At 34.4% G+C, this 18,588-nt stretch overlaps 1 protein-coding gene across 4 annotated transcripts in view; it reads right to left on the bottom strand.

Moving 5' to 3' along the window:
- The window catches only part of LOC145292091 (GPI alpha-1,2-mannosyltransferase 3-like), a 50,429-nt gene extending 32,131 nt beyond the window's left edge, over nt 1-18,298 (bottom strand). The window contains exons 1-2 of one of the 4 annotated variants that reach the window (XM_080138171.1): nt 18,140-18,298; nt 4,753-5,053 (exon numbers count right to left, since the gene is read on the bottom strand). In XM_080138171.1, coding sequence (XP_079994297.1) covers nt 4,753-5,053; nt 18,140-18,167 — 329 coding nt within the window. In that variant the 5' untranslated portion in view covers nt 18,168-18,298. Of the gene's footprint in view, nt 1-4,752; nt 5,054-15,168; nt 15,251-18,139 lie in introns of those variants that run through there. The other 3 variants (XM_080138177.1, XM_080138185.1, XM_080138193.1) reach the window with 3 other exon arrangements.
- Between the last annotated feature and the right edge of the window lie 290 nt (nt 18,299-18,588).

The following is an 18,588-nucleotide window of genomic DNA, read 5'->3' as shown; positions in this document are numbered from 1 at the left end:
TGTTTGGATTATTCCAACTACTGTTCTAATTTTTAGTGTTATTCCCGGTGCTTGTCTAGAATTAGGCCTATAAAAAATTATTTTTTCAAGTAAAATCTTTTAAAATCTGTATGATCTATGTATCTGTCACCACACGAAGATGTCATATTCCCAAAAGCATGTAAATCGATCAAGTAGTTTTTTTTTTATTTTAGAAAATCAAATATTATGACACATTTTATCGGAGAAAAATTTGACACCATATTTATTTTGAATGATACGCAGCCAGCGACACCTCTTGGGACTCACAGGAATGCAGGATCAACAAGGGCAGACAATCGACTTTCCACCCTCTAGAAAAAAATCCTTTAAAATTAACACTTATAGCTTGTTTTTCTCCTATAAAATGTGTCATAATATTTGATTTTCTTAAATAAACAAAAACTACTTCATTGATTTACATGCTTTTTGGAAGAAGACATCTTCGTGCGGTGACAGGTACATACATCATAAAGAATTTTAAAGATTTTACTTGAAAAAAATAATTTTATAGGCCCAATTCTAGACAAGCACCTTATTCTCATACCATTTCAGTCAATGTACCTTCTAACTTTGAGGTACATCTTGTCGAACTCGAGGATCAACATGGAATTTCAAATGGAACTCTTTATTCAATCCACAAGGATAGCATACCCTTGTTCCATTAACCATGACTGGATAGAAGTCTTAAGTAATTAGCAATTGTATTCTATCCAACTATCTATCAAAACTTCTATCCGGTCAGGATTAATGGAACAAGAGGATATTAATTTTTTTTCTTTTTCAAACAACAACCAACATGCCTGAAGATGGTCAAAGGACATTCCGACCAAAACGTTGCACAAATAACACTCAAGATGAGAACAATAGTCCGATCATTACAAATAATATAAACAATCAGCCCTCATCTAAAAAATTCAGAACTTTAATAATTAAATAAAGGATTCTATTTGAAATTCTATACAGTTTCATGAGTTTGACAAGACACACCTGAAGAAGGTCAGAGATTACATCAGCCAAAATGTTGTGAAAATAACACTCAAGATGAGAACAATAGGCCGAATAATCCAAAAAAATACAAATTATAAATCCTCATCTAAAAAATTTAGAAACATGACTCGTATGATTTCTCCGTGGTAAAATATGGGATGCTAACTATTTCGAACATCTAAGAAGACAATGAAGCGAGATATGTCAAGTTATGCAAATAATTTGTTTTGCACAATTGGTGATATGAAAACATAGCAGGCAGTAAATGGAGTTATTTAAACGAGCCATTTTTATTAAATTTAATAAAAAAACAGAAAAATTCACCATTCAACATTAGATTTCTGGACACAATGTTGTTTAGAGTTTGAGGAAAGTTTTTTTGTTTTTAGTTTTTTTCAATGTATGCATGTTCACGTTTCATTGTGAAACATCCTTACTACTGTTCATATTGGCTGCTAGTTGACAGGTTGCTTTCTTTGGTAAAGTTGACCCCCCCCCCCGCCTCAATATTTTGATAAAACTTTTTGTCTTTTTCCTCTCAATATCTTGATAAAACGATTTGGCATTTTTCCTCTGAATATTTTTTTTTCATCGATATTTTGACAAGGTTCTTTCGCTTTGTGTGTGTGTGTTATGTTTACTGCTTCATTGGGGTCAAGATGCAGATGGTGCCCTCTAATCTTCAACAATAACCAAAATTATTTTTTAATTTAATACTGATTATGATTAAAACACAGGTTTACTGCAGTTTTTTTTTTTGGGGGGGGGGGGTTGTAGACCTGAGTTCACTACCTCTTGATCCCTGGCTTTTTAATTCCTAACTTTCAACCTTGTGTCACATCTTCTCACAGAGGTAGGTGGGGTAAATGCCAACCCACACAGGAGATACAAAAGTAGAAAGTGTGAACCACCTGACATTCAGCTGCAAGGTTCTCTTCGGAGTCGGATGCTATACCATGTAACATAACAAAGCATGTAAATATCTCCATTGAACCATCTGCAAAAAACTGAATATCCAGTGTAGAAGTCCTGGAAACATATTCCATGAAGAATTGTTGGAAATAAGAAACACACCATTCACTATGACTATATACTTAGAAAACATGACATAGTGATATGGGAGAAGAACAGAACTGAGAGAGAGAAGATAACTTAATATCAAAGTCTTATGTATGACATGAAAAGAAACTGGAATCTTAGGAAGATCTTCACCATTCCAGTAATTATAGGAGTAAACTGAGTTCATGAAAAAGATTTTTTTAAAATACACCTGGTGAACCAAGTGCAATAGAGATCCAAACAATTCACCTTAAAAAGGCAGATAGTGGTTGGAGTCTCTACAATAAAGAGTCTGGCATTGATAGGATATTCCATCCCCAGCAAAATCAAAAAGAAAATTAAAAGACAAATAGGGATTGCAACCATTTTAAATATTTATTCTGGTTGGTTTCATGAGGCCATCTTCCCAAGCATTATTTCCTCCTCAGGAAGGGTGAGAGTTTTATTGCCAATTACCGGAGGGAATTCAAATGGCAATAATAATGGCAAATTTTGCATCTATCCAGCATAACACGTTTTTGATTAAGCTGGATTCCCCACTTTAAACTGGTCTTGTGTTTAACTTTGCTGATGTGAGAGGCTGGTAAATAAATTAAACATTTAATTGAAACAAAAAAAATTGATTCCTTAACGAGATTAAACATAAATTAAATGTTGAATATCCACCACTATTCATGTAGAATGGTGAAAGAAACAAACTCAATGTGACAAAAATAAACTGATTTCTTTTTATCGACTCCTTAAACTCTTTCTTCATAGTCAAGCCAAGACAGAAATGAGAAATTTCAATACCTGATCTGCTTTTGGATCATAGACAAAAGAAACGGATTCTAATATTTTTTTCACACATACTATTACCTGCAGGAGTATCAACAATGTTTACCTCTGATGACACACTGCAGCATCTCAAGGATGCTTCAGACTGAATTAGATACAAATTATTTGGAAATTCTCTGGTAGCTTAGAGTCTATGCGTCCAATTAGGATTCTATCCTTAGTTCTTTATAGAAGTTGTCAAAGTATAGATTTTAGTTTGTGTGTGAAGATTCACGATAAAAGATCCAACTGATTCACCTCCTGTTAAACATCTTTGGTTGAACCTGGTTTGTTCGTATATTGCATTTGTGTTCCATTTGAAGTAACTACATTAAAGTTTTGTGTTTCATTGGATGAGAGCTTGAATGTGTTAATAATGTTGTCTGCTTAATCATCCATGAAATATATTAACGTGTTTGTTTGGCAAAGCACTAATTTCTCGTCTAGTTTAGACAGTTGCCTATCAATTAAACTGTTGAATCCATTTTTCAGATAAATTGTGTCGGATTAATGTGAAAGGTTCTGGCAGCATTAGGTGGCTTTTTATTACAAAGTTTTGTTTATTTTATCTAATTTGGCATTTAGGCTTGAATTTTAGTTTCAGCTGCTTTGTTTGTAAACTCCTTATTCTGATACCTTGTTTTGTTATGTAATTACGAGTGAGAAGACAAGACAATGAGTATAGATGATTGCTAGTTTTTCTATGAGATGCAAAGATTACAAAGGAAGTAACTCCTGTTGATACAGGATGTTTACAATTGTAGTAACATAATAGTGTAATTCTGTTGAGTATTTTTGCAATGAACAGTAATAGGCCTTCCTTGGTCAGGGTCAACAATGGGTGATTTTCAAAAAGAAACAATTTCCTTGAACATAATCGGAAGTGGGTATTCAATACTCGCAGGGATAATCTCATCAGGAATTCTTTGATTTATTTGCTGCATGTTTCAATCAAAAAACAGCAAAATGTAATAGAGATAGAACAAAATAAATGAATAATGCATCCAAAACCAAACTCCTATCCTTACATCATCAACGCTCTGATCCCCAGCTGGCATCAATTGTGATGGATGGCTCTCGTCTGGGTGAGGCCCGTGTTTTGACAAGCTTCTGGGTTTGACCTTTACTCCTGATCTGAAATGGAACACGTACATCAAGTCTGTTGCCAAGGTCGCTGGAAAGATGGTGGGATCCTTCTACCGCTCCAGAAGATATCTCACTACTGATGCAATTCTCTATCTATATAAAAGCCAAGTATGTCCAAGGATGGAATACTGTTGCCATATCTGGGCAGGAGCTGCTAAAAACAGCCTATCCTGCCTTGACAGAGTACAAAATAGACTTCATGGCTTAGTGGGGGATGCCCTTTTCTCTACCCTGCAACCTCTCTCCCACAGAAGAGACGTTGCGAGCCTATCCATGGCAGGTGCTCGTCTGAACTCCAATCTCTGGTCCCCCCTCGCCAATCTTTCATGAAAAACACCCGTCTAGCTGAATCCACTGTGAAAAATTTCCCCCACTCTATATCTGTGCCTAAATCAAAACGCGGATTCCATGAACAAAGCTTCTTTCTTAGAACTGTACACCTGTGGAACTCTGTTCCGTCTGCCTGCTTCCCTCCGGACTACAACTTGGATGTCTTCAAGTCCAATGTTAACAAATTCCTAATGAACCGCCTCCTTAATTAAACACTTCATCAAATCTCCACACTAACGTAATGTACTTGCAATAACCCTTATCCCTGAGTGGCTTCCGGGCCTTGATAAGTGGTGATCACTGTGTAAAAAAAAATAAAATAAATGAATAAAATCAAATACAAAGAATGCATTAAATATATTTTCAGTATAAAAATAAAAACAAACAACTCACCCAAAAGCATAGGAATGTGCAACTTCAAGTGATTGCCAATATTCATCGGGGACGTATTGCGTCTGAATCATGAAGGCGTTTATGAAACGGAATGCCAGCAATCCCATGAATAAAGTTTTCTCGTTTAAAAATAAAGTCTTCAATGTTGATATGTTTCCAAGAATGCAGTTATCAAACAAGTCACATTCTGTATCCTCCTCAGAAACCGTCTGTCCACTGGAGTCACATGTGGGAAGATTTAAACGATTTAGCCGGTGGGTTGCTGCAGAATTTGGGCCATGATTTTTACTTCCCATGACTGCTGAAAATGTTTTAAGATATTCATTAAAAAAATTTTTTAATATATTTATTACCGTGGATCAACCCTATAGAAGAAACTAAACGAAAAAAACAAATCAGATAATTTCATAGGATAGCTGGAAAAAACTCCATTTAGGAATCACAAATGAGTTTTGTGCTGATATTTTCTGTGTAGAATAATTGAAATAATATCTTTGCTATGGGCTGATTCAAATAACTTTGTATTGAGCTGATTGGAATTGTGACAATGGTGGTCTGGAAGGGCAAGGGTTCATCATCATATCGTATGAATCCAAAGATTGTATTGTTGACGTTGGTTTTCCTAATATTTTTGTAGTCAGAATTATTTCTACAAAGATACCCGGTACTTACAGGAGGGACCACAAGAAGTTTGCCGATATCCTAAGCGAAAGTGATTTTTGTGGAATGAACTGGATTCAAACTTGAAACATTCAAGTCATCAGTCTGTGTCGTTAACAACTTGACCAGTGTTACCTTGCAGGATAAGAATTAAAGAAAATTAAAACTAGGAAAACACTTTTAGAAATTAGTTTTGAGGGAAACTTTCTTGCTATGTACTTTGGAAAAGAGGAATGAAAAAAGAATGAGGTTTCTGAATTTTTGAGATGAGGATTGATAATTTGGATTATTCAGATTATTATTATTTTCATCTTGAGTGTTATTTGTACGTTTCAACTTTTTTTTTTTTTTTTTTTTACATAGGCATCAACACATTATCAAGGCCAAGAGGCCACTCAAGGATAAGGATTAAAGAGTGTACAGTAGAAATTGGACAATATAGTAATCATTAGTAATGAAAATTTGGTAAATTTGATAACTTATATGGAACGGCTCATCAAGAACTTATTTACGTTAGACTTGAAGACAGCCATATTGTAGTCAGCCGGAAAGCAGGAAAACGGAAGACAATTCCACAGGCGTGCAGTTCTAAGAAAGAAGCTTTGTTCATGGAATCTACGTTTAGGTTTAGGCACAGATAAAGAGTGGGGGGAATTATTGATAGTGTTTACAGCTAGACGAGTGTTTCTTGTGAAAGTTTGGCGAGGGGGGACCATAGATTGAAGCTCAGTCGAACACTTTCCATGAAAATAACGATACATCAGAGACAAACTCGCAACATCTCTTCTGTGAGATAGAGGTTGCAAGGAAGAGAAAAGGACATCTCCTACGAGGCTACGAAGTCTATTTTGAACTCTATCAAGGCAGGACAAGTCCTTTCTAGCAGCTCCTGCCCAGATGTGGCAACAGTATTCCATCCTTGGATGTACCTGGCTCTTATATAGATAGAGAATGGCATCAGCAGTGAGATATCTACTGGATCGATAGAAAGATCCCACCATTTTTCCAGCGGCCTTGGCAACAGATTTGATGTACGTGTTCCATTTAAGATCAGGAGTAATGGTCAAGCCAAGAAGCTTGTCAAAACTTGAGGCCTCCTGAAGACGAGAGCCATTCATTTCAATTGATGCCAGATGTGGAGCAGAATGTTGATGGTGTAAAGAGAGAAGCTTGGTTTTAGATGCATTAAAAGTAACCAGCCACTCCTTACCCCATTGTACTACGTGCTCAAGATCAGAGGAGAGAGAATTGGAGAGAACTTGGTAATCTCTGTTCTTCTTCAGGAGTATCTTATGAATTACTTAAGATTTCTATGTGGTCATGACCGATGGAACAAGAGCATGCCACTCCAGTGGATTTAGTAAAGGGTTCTGTTAAAAATTCAGTGCAGATTCACGAGTTCAACAGAAAGATTCCCCATATTCAACAAAATACACTTGAAAAAGTTTGGAAGTTACATCGGTCGAAACGTTGTGCAAATAACACTGAGGACAATAGTCCAAATAACCCAAAAGAAATAAATAAGAGATTAACTTTAAAACAGGATAAAAATAAACTTTCAGATGTAATGTTCAAATGATGGAGTAATACCAAACTTGCCGAGAAAGTAGCTGGTTAATTTCATTTATCAACAAAAGACTTATTCTGTTTGAAAATTATTGGATTAAATCAGAAATAAAATAAATTACTTTAAGTTTAGAAACGTTTTGGCTAACAGACATGGAATTAAATTTCTCATACCAAGCCTAGAAAAACCCCGAAGGAAAGTGAGAGCAGCAAATTATAGATGGTAGGAGCAATGAAGCCCCTACGTGAAAGAACAACAGCAACAGAAGATACAAGGTGCCTTCAATAAGTTTCCGGACATTTTTGTACAAGCATTTAAAATTGCCGTAGACTTTTGAAAATTCAATATGTTATTGCTATATGAAATGACTGGCTAATTTTATGACTTCAGGTTCAAATGAACAGCTACAGCAGAAATTGGAATACACCCTACTAAAGCCCGATTGTCACAGCTGGTAAATTTTAAAAATGCAATCAGGACACGAGGACACTTTAGAAGAACGACATGTAATAAAATTCTGTTTTAAACTTGAAAAAATGCCACAGAAACGTATGGAATGCTTCAGACTGCTTTTAGACCATCTTGTATAAATCGAACATCAGTTTTTGAGTGGCATAAGAGATTCAAGGAAAGCAGGGAGTCTGTAAGGGATGACGAGAGGTGTGGGAGGATTAAGGAACACCAGAGTTGATTGGCCAAATAAAGAATTCCATGGATAAGGACGGTTGTGTCTCTATAGAGACAATAAGCACACAGGTATCAGAGTGGGAACTATACACACAATTATTTGTGACGAACTGAAGATGCGGAAGATTTGTGCAAAGTTTGTCCCGAGGGTGCTCCATCCTTGTCACAGACTATTTAACCAAGATCAGCATCAAGACAGTTCCTCACCTTCCCTATAGTTCAGACCTTGCTTCCTGTGACTTTTGGTTATTACCTAAGCTCAAGGAAAATTTTAGAGGTTGTTATTAGGAGACAATTTAGGATATGAAAGAGATTGTGACAATGGTTATTGACACACTCACACAAGAGGACTTACATGAGGCCTTCCAGAAGTTGTTGGAACAGTACAACAAGTGCATTGCAGCCGGAGGAGATTAATTCAAAGGGGACTAAAATTTCATGTACTATCAATAAAAGTGTCCATATGAAAAAAGTCTGGAAACTTATTGGAGGCACCTTATACCATGTTGCAATATTTTTTAGCGAATGAGGGGTATGGTCCCTGACAGTCAAGAGATTCTATTTATAAACGATGCTGCTAGGAACTGACGAATCAAATTAATTCACGTTCTGCTACCAACCAATCAGAAACCAGAATTGCTCCATAAAAATTAACCCTTTTTCTGTAGCAACTGCGCATGTTTTCTTCATGTCAACATGGGAAGAATCTTTTGCTCTGTGGCTTCCAACTCAAGAACTGTCTATTGAGAACTAGTCACCTCTAGGACTTGTATAGAACAATTAACCATTGGAAACTGTTCTGAAACTAAACTGTGGCTTCCAACTCAAGAACTGTCTGAGAAACAAGATCTGTATAGAACAACTAACCATCGGAAACTGTACTGAAACTGAACATGGCTTACAACTCAAGAGACCATTAGATAGGTGGAGAAAAGTTATAACCCAAGAGAAAGCTGGACAGTGTATATGGAAATGAGTAATTACTGATCTGAAAAAGTAATGTATTTTAGAAAAAAAACGTTCAATAAATTATGGTGTAATATGTAGAAAACTAAATTTTAAAAAAAAAATGATACTAAAAATAGGAAATTTAAATGTAAAAACTATGAAAAATAAGAGTTGTAGTAGTTGTATGATGAACATCTATTTCTTCTGTATGTATATATAAATTCTTGTGTAATATTTAGTTGTAGTTTGGTTGGCTAAAACAGACAAGCTAAGACTAATGTAGAAATACACAAGGCAATTCAAACACTTCTATATCTCAGCAAACATCCATTTATGCTCATCTTCTGGGCAAGAAAATGCAATCCAGTTCCAAAACGAGATACCATGAAGAGAAGATGCTAAAAACATGATCTCATGCTTTGCCTGAAAATAGCAGGATGAGATGAAACTCCAAGACTCAATATTATACTTATTAAATTTGCATTATATTCCTATGTTTCTGCTAAATAAAGTTGATTTTATTACAGTGCACATGTTGGTATTTTATTTGAAACTTGATGACCATATATATTTTTTTTATTTAATTCAAGCCAGTTTGCTAAATGCTTACATGCATGGCTGACTCAACAAAATGGTGATCTCCCATCTCAAAATTCAAATCATACCAACTATCCACCTTTGAGCTCCAAATAGTAGCTGTCTTTTATTTGTTTTTATTCATTCAGGGTGTTATCTTTTTGTAAAGGTGACCACTGATTTTCCACTATAGGTATAATAAAACCTCCTTTAAACAAAAAGAAGAGTAATTTCGTTGAACAAAAAAAAAATGAAAATAAAATAACATAAACATAAAAGTAAACATGAATAAACATTTTATATTAACATTCATTTATTAATAAATAAATACTTAAAAATTTCACTCAAATCAGATAATGCTTTGATTTTTGGTAGATTTTTTTTTCAACTGGAACTATTCATATTTCTGGTTAAAAAAAAAATGTCATTTTCACTGTCATTATCCGATTCACAATTAAACATACACACACACACGATGACTACTTCACACATACAATCTTTGATAATCGTATAAATTTGTGCCAGAACAAATCAAATTGCGATTTTAAAAAAATGTTTATAGTCAATAAAAATAGTTGGTTGGTTATTTTTGTTTTAGGGCATATCAACCATTTTTTAAGTTATTTAATGCTGAATTCAGTAACTTTTTCCAAAGTTACTATTCTTGAAGTATTTATCCATGGTGTTTGGTTTGATTGTTTTGTAGAAGAAATTTATTTTTGCTTTTAACTTTATAGAACATGATTGACTTTTGCAAAGGAAAAGAAAAAAAAACAATATCAATATTTGGTGCATTTTAGTTGGGAAGCCAGTATCTTCAGACAGCCTGATCTGGTAGTACCAGATGCTCTAACAGGTTTTACCACTCCAAGCCAAAGTGGATCTGGAAGCAATAGTAACTAAGGGGCAACTCCATATTGTCTACATTCATCAAATGGGGCTTCATAACTGGATGTCTTTTAAGATCATACCCAGGACCAATAAAAATGATTGGTGTTTTTTCATTATTAGGGCGAAATTTGAAAATATTGAATTTCAGGTAAAACAAAAAACGATAAAGCACAAAATTAATTACTTATGAAAATAGTTTTCGAAGACAATTAGCAAATATTAAGTTTTGCTCAAAAAAAAAAAAAAAAAAAATGGAAAGTTTGACTGATAACAAGGGAGGTAATAAGTTTCTGAAATCTTGAACTAATTTAGCAGTTTGAGTAAAAAATTTATTTATTTTATCCATTGAAGAAATGCAAAGTTAAAATTTGTAAACATTGAATGAATAAAATTCAAGATGGCTACCACCTGCAATTTCGTAGAGCAAATAAGAGCCTTAACCTTGCAATCAAAAACCAAGATCGAGTGAAACAGAACAAACTGAGGCAAAACTGACAACTGTTATTAATACTTCTATAAGTAAAAAGAAATTAAAAGGAAAATAACTTTTTTTTTTTTTTTATACAGTGATCACCGTTTATCAAGGCTCGGAAGCCACTCAGGGATAAGGGTTATTGCAAGTACATTACGTTAGTGTGGAGATTTGATGAAGTGTTTACTTAAGGGGGCGGTTCATTAGGAATTTGTTAACGTTGGACTTGAAGACATCCAAGTTGTAGTCAGGTGGGAAGCAGGCAGACGGAACAGAGTTCCAAAGGCATGCAGTTCTAAGAAAGAAGCTTTGTTCATGGAATCCACTTAAACAACTTTTATTTTTACTTATGTAGAATAAATACCACATAAAAGATCATGACAATAATTTAAATAACTTTTGAATTTAAGTAAAAAAATTTTTAAATTTAGAATAAAAAATAATTCATGTAGAATAAATATGCATGATGCAACACAGGATTTCTCCGAATTTATTTGTGTCCACTCACTTTCTCCACATAAATTCACAAAGATACAAACTAAACAGATTCGCTGAAGTCCTGTCAGTTTGCTCTATTTCACTCAATCTTAGTTTTCGATCGCAAGCTCACTTGCTCAACAAAATTGAAGGTGGCAGCCATCTTGATGTTTACTCATTTTAATCATTTCTCGAGTTTCGATGGGTAAAATAAATTAACTTTTTACTCAAAATGATTCCTCATGTAATAATGTTTAAAATAAGAAACATTTTTAATGCCTACACGGATTATTTTCTCATATCAACCACAAAGCCTATTTAGTGACACCTTACTTTTACCTTCTTTTCAACCATTCATTTTATTACTTATCAACGTGATATAACTAAAGACAAAAGGCAATCATCTATTTCAATAGACATCATGGCTGACGCGTACAGTGCCACAACAAACTACTGTGACCTCAGAGTCATAGATTAGTTAGCTTGGTTTTCCTTGTCCTCGTTTAAAAATATTGATCAGATTATATCTGAATTCCCTGGATGAAAAAGGTGAGAATTAATTAAAGAAGAGAATGGATGAGCTGTCAAATCAGCTAGAAATGAAAAGCATGTTTGAACATGTTTTTGCATCTACATTGTTGCAGATGCTGACATTGATGCAGATGATAGAAAGTAATGAGTGCTAAGTTGTTAAAGACACCTTATTGTGTTAGATTAGTGTTATATATATATATATATATATATATATATATATATACACACACACACATGTGTGTGTGTGTGTGTGTGTGTGTGTTTTACAATCCACAGAGATTGCTCCCCCCTTCCCAATTTTTTTTTAGAGGGTGGGGGGCTATAGGAACTGAAAAAAACTTTCAAATGAGCAAATTCATTATTAATCGGTATTACTTTCTACTTTCATTTGTACAGTTTACGGACAGATCTGAAATAACGTTATTAGCTAGTAAGTCAGGTGTGAATTAAGATTCGCACCCCTGTATTTACAAAGCCATTTGGCGGAAGTGACGTCAGACAAATTTTAAGCTACAGATGACGAAAACTGTATATTATGTATCTCTTTTTTTTTTTAATGCAAATATAAAATTAGGAGTTTTATTTAAACATTCTTTATTTAAACTTTAACAGAATTATTACCTTTATAATAAAATGATTATGAACTGTTTTTTTTTTTTTTAAATATTTGTGAACGGTTTCTTTTTTCAATGAGATTTTGTTTAAAAAGTATTTATGAATTTTTTTTTTTAATATATTTATGAACTGTTTCTTTTTCCAATAGTCAAATAAAATGAGATTTTTAATAGCCATCTGCAAGAAAAAACACACAAACACATTTCATAAATATACTTTTATTATAAAAGTATTATTTTTACATTTTATTATTCATAAAAATTATCAACACTTCTGATGTTTGGAAAATAATTCATAGTATATATTTTATTATAAAAGTGCTATTTTATATTTGATTAAAACATAAAACAATAAACATGATTGGTGAAAAAAAAACAATTCATAAATATATTAAAAAAAAAATGGCCATAATATATTTTTATTATAAAAGTAAAAGTTCATAAATATATATTTTCTTTTTAAAGTGGTGGTCATTTGTGTATTTTTGACACGCATGCATCAAAAAGGTAAAGCTTGCAGAGAACGCTCTGTTTTACAGTTGTCATAAAAATGGAATGGAAATTTAAATTTCGTTCCGATATATTATTTTACTAGCATTTCATCCTGGAGTTGCCCGGGTGTTTGGAGGTGTGTGTTGAGAAAAAAAAAAAAAAAAAAAAGTAGTAGTAGGAAGGCAGGCTCGAACCCGTACCACGAAGGAGGAAAAGAATGGAAAAAAACATGATGTCTTTGCTGTTACGACCACCGCCAAACCAGAAGTGACGTAGGTTTAAATTAAGGCTACACAATCGAAAAGAGGGGATGACTTTCGAAAATATCGGCGAAAAAAGCGACCCCTCCCTGTTGAAAAGTGCCCAGTTGAGGGTGAAGAAATTAATGTTTTAAGCCAATTTTTCAGTATTTGTCGTCTGAAGGGTCGAGCTTCAAACGATCCTGATCTTGTGAAAATCCGTCGCCTCTGTCGAAAGTTTTAGGCAGACATACATACATACATGCATTTATATATTGGTAACTAAAACTTTTCGACCCAAACCAATCAAAAAGCTTGCAATATCTCTGAATACCTTTTATGCCGAATTTCAAATGTTTAGACCAGAACTTGTCTGAGTAATTTGGTAGAGACCACAGAGGTCAATTTTTTTTTTAACTTTGACCCCTATTATGACTCCTTAACATTTATTGTTTTAGGCTCAAATCAAGTTATTAAGTTAGATCCATGTCCAAGGAACCTATATCTAAAATTTTAAGTGTTTATACTCAAAATTGGCGGAGGAGTTTGGTAGAGTTCTCAAAGGTCAAATTATTGAACTTTGATCCTTTAACAGCCAAATTTCTGGCTGAAAACGGATTACAAAGATTTTCCCAAATCTCAGTACCCTGTATATCAAATTTCGAGTCTGTAGACTAAAAATTGACAGTTATTGCATAGGGAAATGTACACAGACACGTTCACTTTTATAGATATATAGATTACATCCAACTCATCATTCACATTCGACATGTCAACTTCTATAGGTTTTCAGGTATGCTGACAAGGTTGGGGGATGTCTATTCCGAAAGCCGTTTTTAGCATGGCGAAGTTGGGGGGTGTTTATTCATTGTAAACATACCTATAAAACCTATAAAAGTCGACATTTCCAATGTGAACGGTGTTGGACTTATGTAAAAGAATACCTAAAAGGTATACTAAATTGACTTTTTTCATTTAAAAATTAAATTATTTCGTTTTTGTTAATAAAATTTTATTTTTTGTAAAAAATTATTTCGTTTTATATATATATATATATATATATATATATATATATATAAAGTACAATTGTTAAATATTATTCTTTCGATTCCTTTTGAATTTTTGGGGCGCATGTGCAAGTTAAAAACCCCATTAAAATGAAATGAAATTTAAATTTCCGTTCCATTTTTATAACAACCTTAAAGCAGAGCATTCTCCACAAGTCAATGTAAAAAATATGCACGCATTTGCGCACATACTACCACTGATAACCTAAAGAATTACATTGCTTAATATCCAGAAAACTACTTGTTTGCGGTAAATTTTAATGCAGTATTCATTTTCAGCATACCCAAAAACCTTATAGAAAAGCCGTGATTTTATAAAAGTGATTGTTAAATTGGAAAGTAAGTACCGTTTGCCTGCTTCCCACCTGACTACAACTTGGATGTCTTCAAGTCCAACATAAACAAATTCCTGATAAACCGCTCCCTTAAGTAAGACACTGACTTTATCAACTCTCCATTACTAACGATTACTACAATATTATCCCATTCATTACTATACACGCAATAACCCTTATCCACGAGTGGCTTCCGAACCTTGATAAGTGGTGATTACCATGTAAAAAAAAAAAAAAAAAAAAAAAACTTAAACTTCAGGCATCCAAAAAAAAACAAACAAAATATATATCATTAAGTGGCCAGAAAATGGGTGCTCATTTTACGTTAAATTTATATAGAAAAATGATCACCACGTTTTGGAAAAGTAATTTCTTCATATCATGAAAACTATTTCTCTGCGCCACTTTTAAATGTTATGATCGTTTTCAGCACCTCCGAAAGCCTATAAAAGTCATCATTGTAAAGGTTTTGGGGGGTTGGAAAGAATTTTGACAATGACCGATATGTCTTGTTTATTAATTTATTAGGTGAAAGTACAGAATAGTTACAAAACACCCTCCACTCCCTATGTTAAGAATGAGTTTCTAAATAATAACGTTATAATTTCAGCACGATACTTTCTCAGCGTGACTATTCAATTAGCATTTGAAGAAGATAAAAAGGCATCATAATAATATTTTAAAAAAACAAAAAAAAAACGAAATACATTTCGTCAATCGAATTAATTCATATGCACGTTGAATATATAAGAAAAACTGAGGAATAAATAACGGAGAAGATTCCGTTGTATTTTCAGTGGTAAGAAAGATTTTTGAAAAAATAAAATAAAATAACAACGATTTCCGGCAGAGTTTACCTTCGAGTTGATGAAGATGCCTTGGAGATTATGACGCTTTCACTTATTTACTTTCACAACACCGGAGAGCTTTATACGGTGTAACGTCAAATATTTACCTTTCGAATGATATTCCGAGTGAGCACGATTTTTTCATTGTATTTGCATCCCACGAGGAAAAAGTTAGATAGAAAGTCGGTTTTTAATGTTAAAGAAATTCAGCTCTTCTAAAAGGGGCATTCTGGATTAGGAGAAAAATAAAAATTGCCTCAGTCTAGAGTAATTTCTCCTTCACTGTCCGAAGACAGAAAAGATAAACTATAGTATCAGAATACTTATTACATTTTGCGCTTAACCAAAAAGCAGTTATCAGTCATAACACTCCCAGCTAACTATAATATGGTCGTTTTCAAGTTCAATGTAAACAAATTCTTGTTGGGCTGCCTTATTTAAATCAAATTCTGCTCAATCACCACCATCATTGCCAATCATCAGAATGTTGTCACGGTTTCCTGACATTACCCTGCAACAAACGCGAGGAGCAAAATCACATAGGCCCATACACATTCTCTCCCGCACAGCAGACGCAACAACAAAGAAACAATTACAGGACATCCCTATCAACACATAGGAAGAAGTTGAATCAACAATACGAGTTGAGATGCACCACGCACGCTGATAAACTCACAACTTGGAAGTTTCGTTGACAGCCGGCAACCAAACTCATCATTCAACAAGAACGAATGCGCAACTAGCACCCGTCAAAACAATGCACACACTACCGCAGACACACATGCGAAGACAATGGCAACTGGACACATGACGTCACCACAAAACAAAAAAATTTTCCTTCCAAAGGAACAATTCACTTCTCTGTCCAAGTAACTCGTTCCACATGTCAGCACATAACAAAAACCAAAAACCAAACAAACAAATGTCAGCCTAAAAAAAAATAAAAAAGAGTAAACGCTTTTCCACGCGTAAGTAAATACTTTTTTTTTTTACGAACACACTCCGTTTTTGACATTCCGTTTTTGACATTCTGTTTTTGACGTTTTGTTTTAAACAACCACACCAACAGCAAAAAACAGGACGAAAAGTCGATTACCGAAAACATTACTTACAAAAAAAAAAAAAAATATATATATATATATATATATATAAATATATATACACTGCATATATTTTTTTTTTCCTAGGAAGGGGAGTATTGCGCGAGCCTTTTCTAGTCTCACACAAAAACACACGTTCACATTTCAAGCTATATTACTTGTCGCATACATACGCACACACAAACATACGCACGCACGTCCACACACGTACATATATTCACGTTTGTGTACGTACACTCACATTCACGTGTATATACACACACGCTAACGTACACACATGTACTCACACACGCGCACACGTAAGCATGCATGGACAACGTCACTTCCCCTTTCAAAGGAAATCCACACATGCGCAAAAGACCACTGGAAACGACTATAAAAGGAAGAGACAAGCTGTTTCCAAACCTTTCTTTTCAGACCAGCTTCCTAGCTGGGCGATCTACAGACCGACAGCGTGCCTTTTCGGCATGCGCGCGCACACGTGTACCTCACACCACTTGCTACTATGTGGGACAAAAAGCTATCAGACCGTATGTACACTTTATACGCTTTCTCTCTCCATGGCCTGGATTGACTTTTTCTCATTCTCACTCTTTCTCTCTCTATCTACTACTTGTGCCAGAGAACACCACCGCGTAGCTGACGGCTAACATGGTGCACCGTTTAACTGATATCAACCCTCTATCCTTTTCTTTGTCTACACGATGGACTGCCATTTCTCGTTCCATTACATTACTCACTTCTCTTCCCATGCGCGAACAAACGACAGTGACCCAAACGTGAGATGAACACACATTTCCTTTTTCCTTCTATACTACCAATCCTGCAACAAACGATGATTACACCCGCGCGGACATGAACATGTGTTATATCTAAAAGATTCATTCTTTCAACAGTAAATAAACGACACGTTTATCTATTCCAGCAATTGAGTTTTTGTTTCCTTCATTCCATTCGTTTCATCATTTTTCTTTTGTAACGGGATTAGGATTTATATATTCTAGTCCTCTACAACATCTCTAGTGCTTCATACACAACCAAACTTAAGACTTAACTAGCCATTAATACATGGTCAGACACAGCTAGCCCTCAATACATGATTAAACACAATTAACCCTCAAGGCACGACTAGACACAGCTTGTCCTCGATACACAGCTAGACACAGCTATCCCTCGATAGACAGTCAGACACAGTTAACCTTCACTACACAGATAGACATACTTAACCCTTGATACACAGCTAGTCACAACTAACCCTTCATACATGGCTAGACACAACTAGCCCTTCATACACAGCTTGTTGACTTCCATACATATTCTTGTTGACTTTCAAACACAAAAACATAAAATAAAAAAGTCCGACTCAAATCATAATTATCTACTCCATAAAACGACGATGGCATTTCTCAAAAAGTTCAAATCTCTAAACGTAATTTAATCTTATCCGTAATATGACACGATTTCTCAAAAAGTCAGACGTGAATCAAAATTTAATCTTTTCCATAACATGACAATGCCAATTCTAAAAAGTCAGATTCTTGAATTATATAAACAATTCTCAAAAACATGGCACCGGTAACCGTAAAAAATTCAACTCTTGTCTCATAATCAAAACTCTTCCACAATATGGTCGCATAAACTTCACTTTTCTAGCTAAAATCGTTTGCAATATAAATTGAAAAAAAAAGAAGAAATTCACATTATTAGCTCGACATCTTAACTTCAACATGTTTTCATTGCTGCCAAACATTCTCCTCCACAATTCGTCCTTCTTATTGCAACCATTCCTCTCATATGCAAATTATATTTTGGAATCACAAAGTATTTATTGCAAGTTTGAGGGTGTAAGGAAAATTGTGGAAACCAAGAAAATGACTTACCGTTAAAGTGTCCGTGTATGCATGTCATCTGGAGTGAAGTTGTTGGGGGAGGGTAGTGCAGAAAGAAGCAAGATGTTGGCGCCTACAACTTTTATAACTAGCAATCTCACAAAGTGACGCAAAAGCTTGTATGCAAAATCTCACTGCTTGTGTGCAAAATCTTGCTGTTCGATTGCACAAAAATAGGCTGCGGGAAGAATGCAGGTAGACAGCATATCAGAATCCTTGGAAACAGTGTATGAGAATCCTTGGAAATGGTTGTAAAAGAATCCTTGAAGACTGTTGTAGGAGAATCCTTGGAGAGTGTTGTTGCGTGTTAATGAGATACTTTGCTATCTTGCCTTTTGTTATTATTTTTTTATTATTTTTTTTCTTGCTTTTTTTTGTGTTACAGAGGATTATTTATTTTATTTCTTTCTTTTTTTGTGTTACAGAGGATTATTTATTTT

Source organism: Euprymna scolopes, chromosome 2 (genome assembly GCF_053919585.1).
Source record: "Euprymna scolopes isolate OS-2025 chromosome 2, ASM5391958v1, whole genome shotgun sequence".
In the NCBI taxonomy this organism is placed as follows: Eukaryota; Metazoa; Mollusca; class Cephalopoda; order Sepiida; family Sepiolidae; genus Euprymna; species Euprymna scolopes.
Note: the sequence above shows the minus strand (reverse complement) of the source record. Positions and strands in the feature narration are given on the sequence as shown.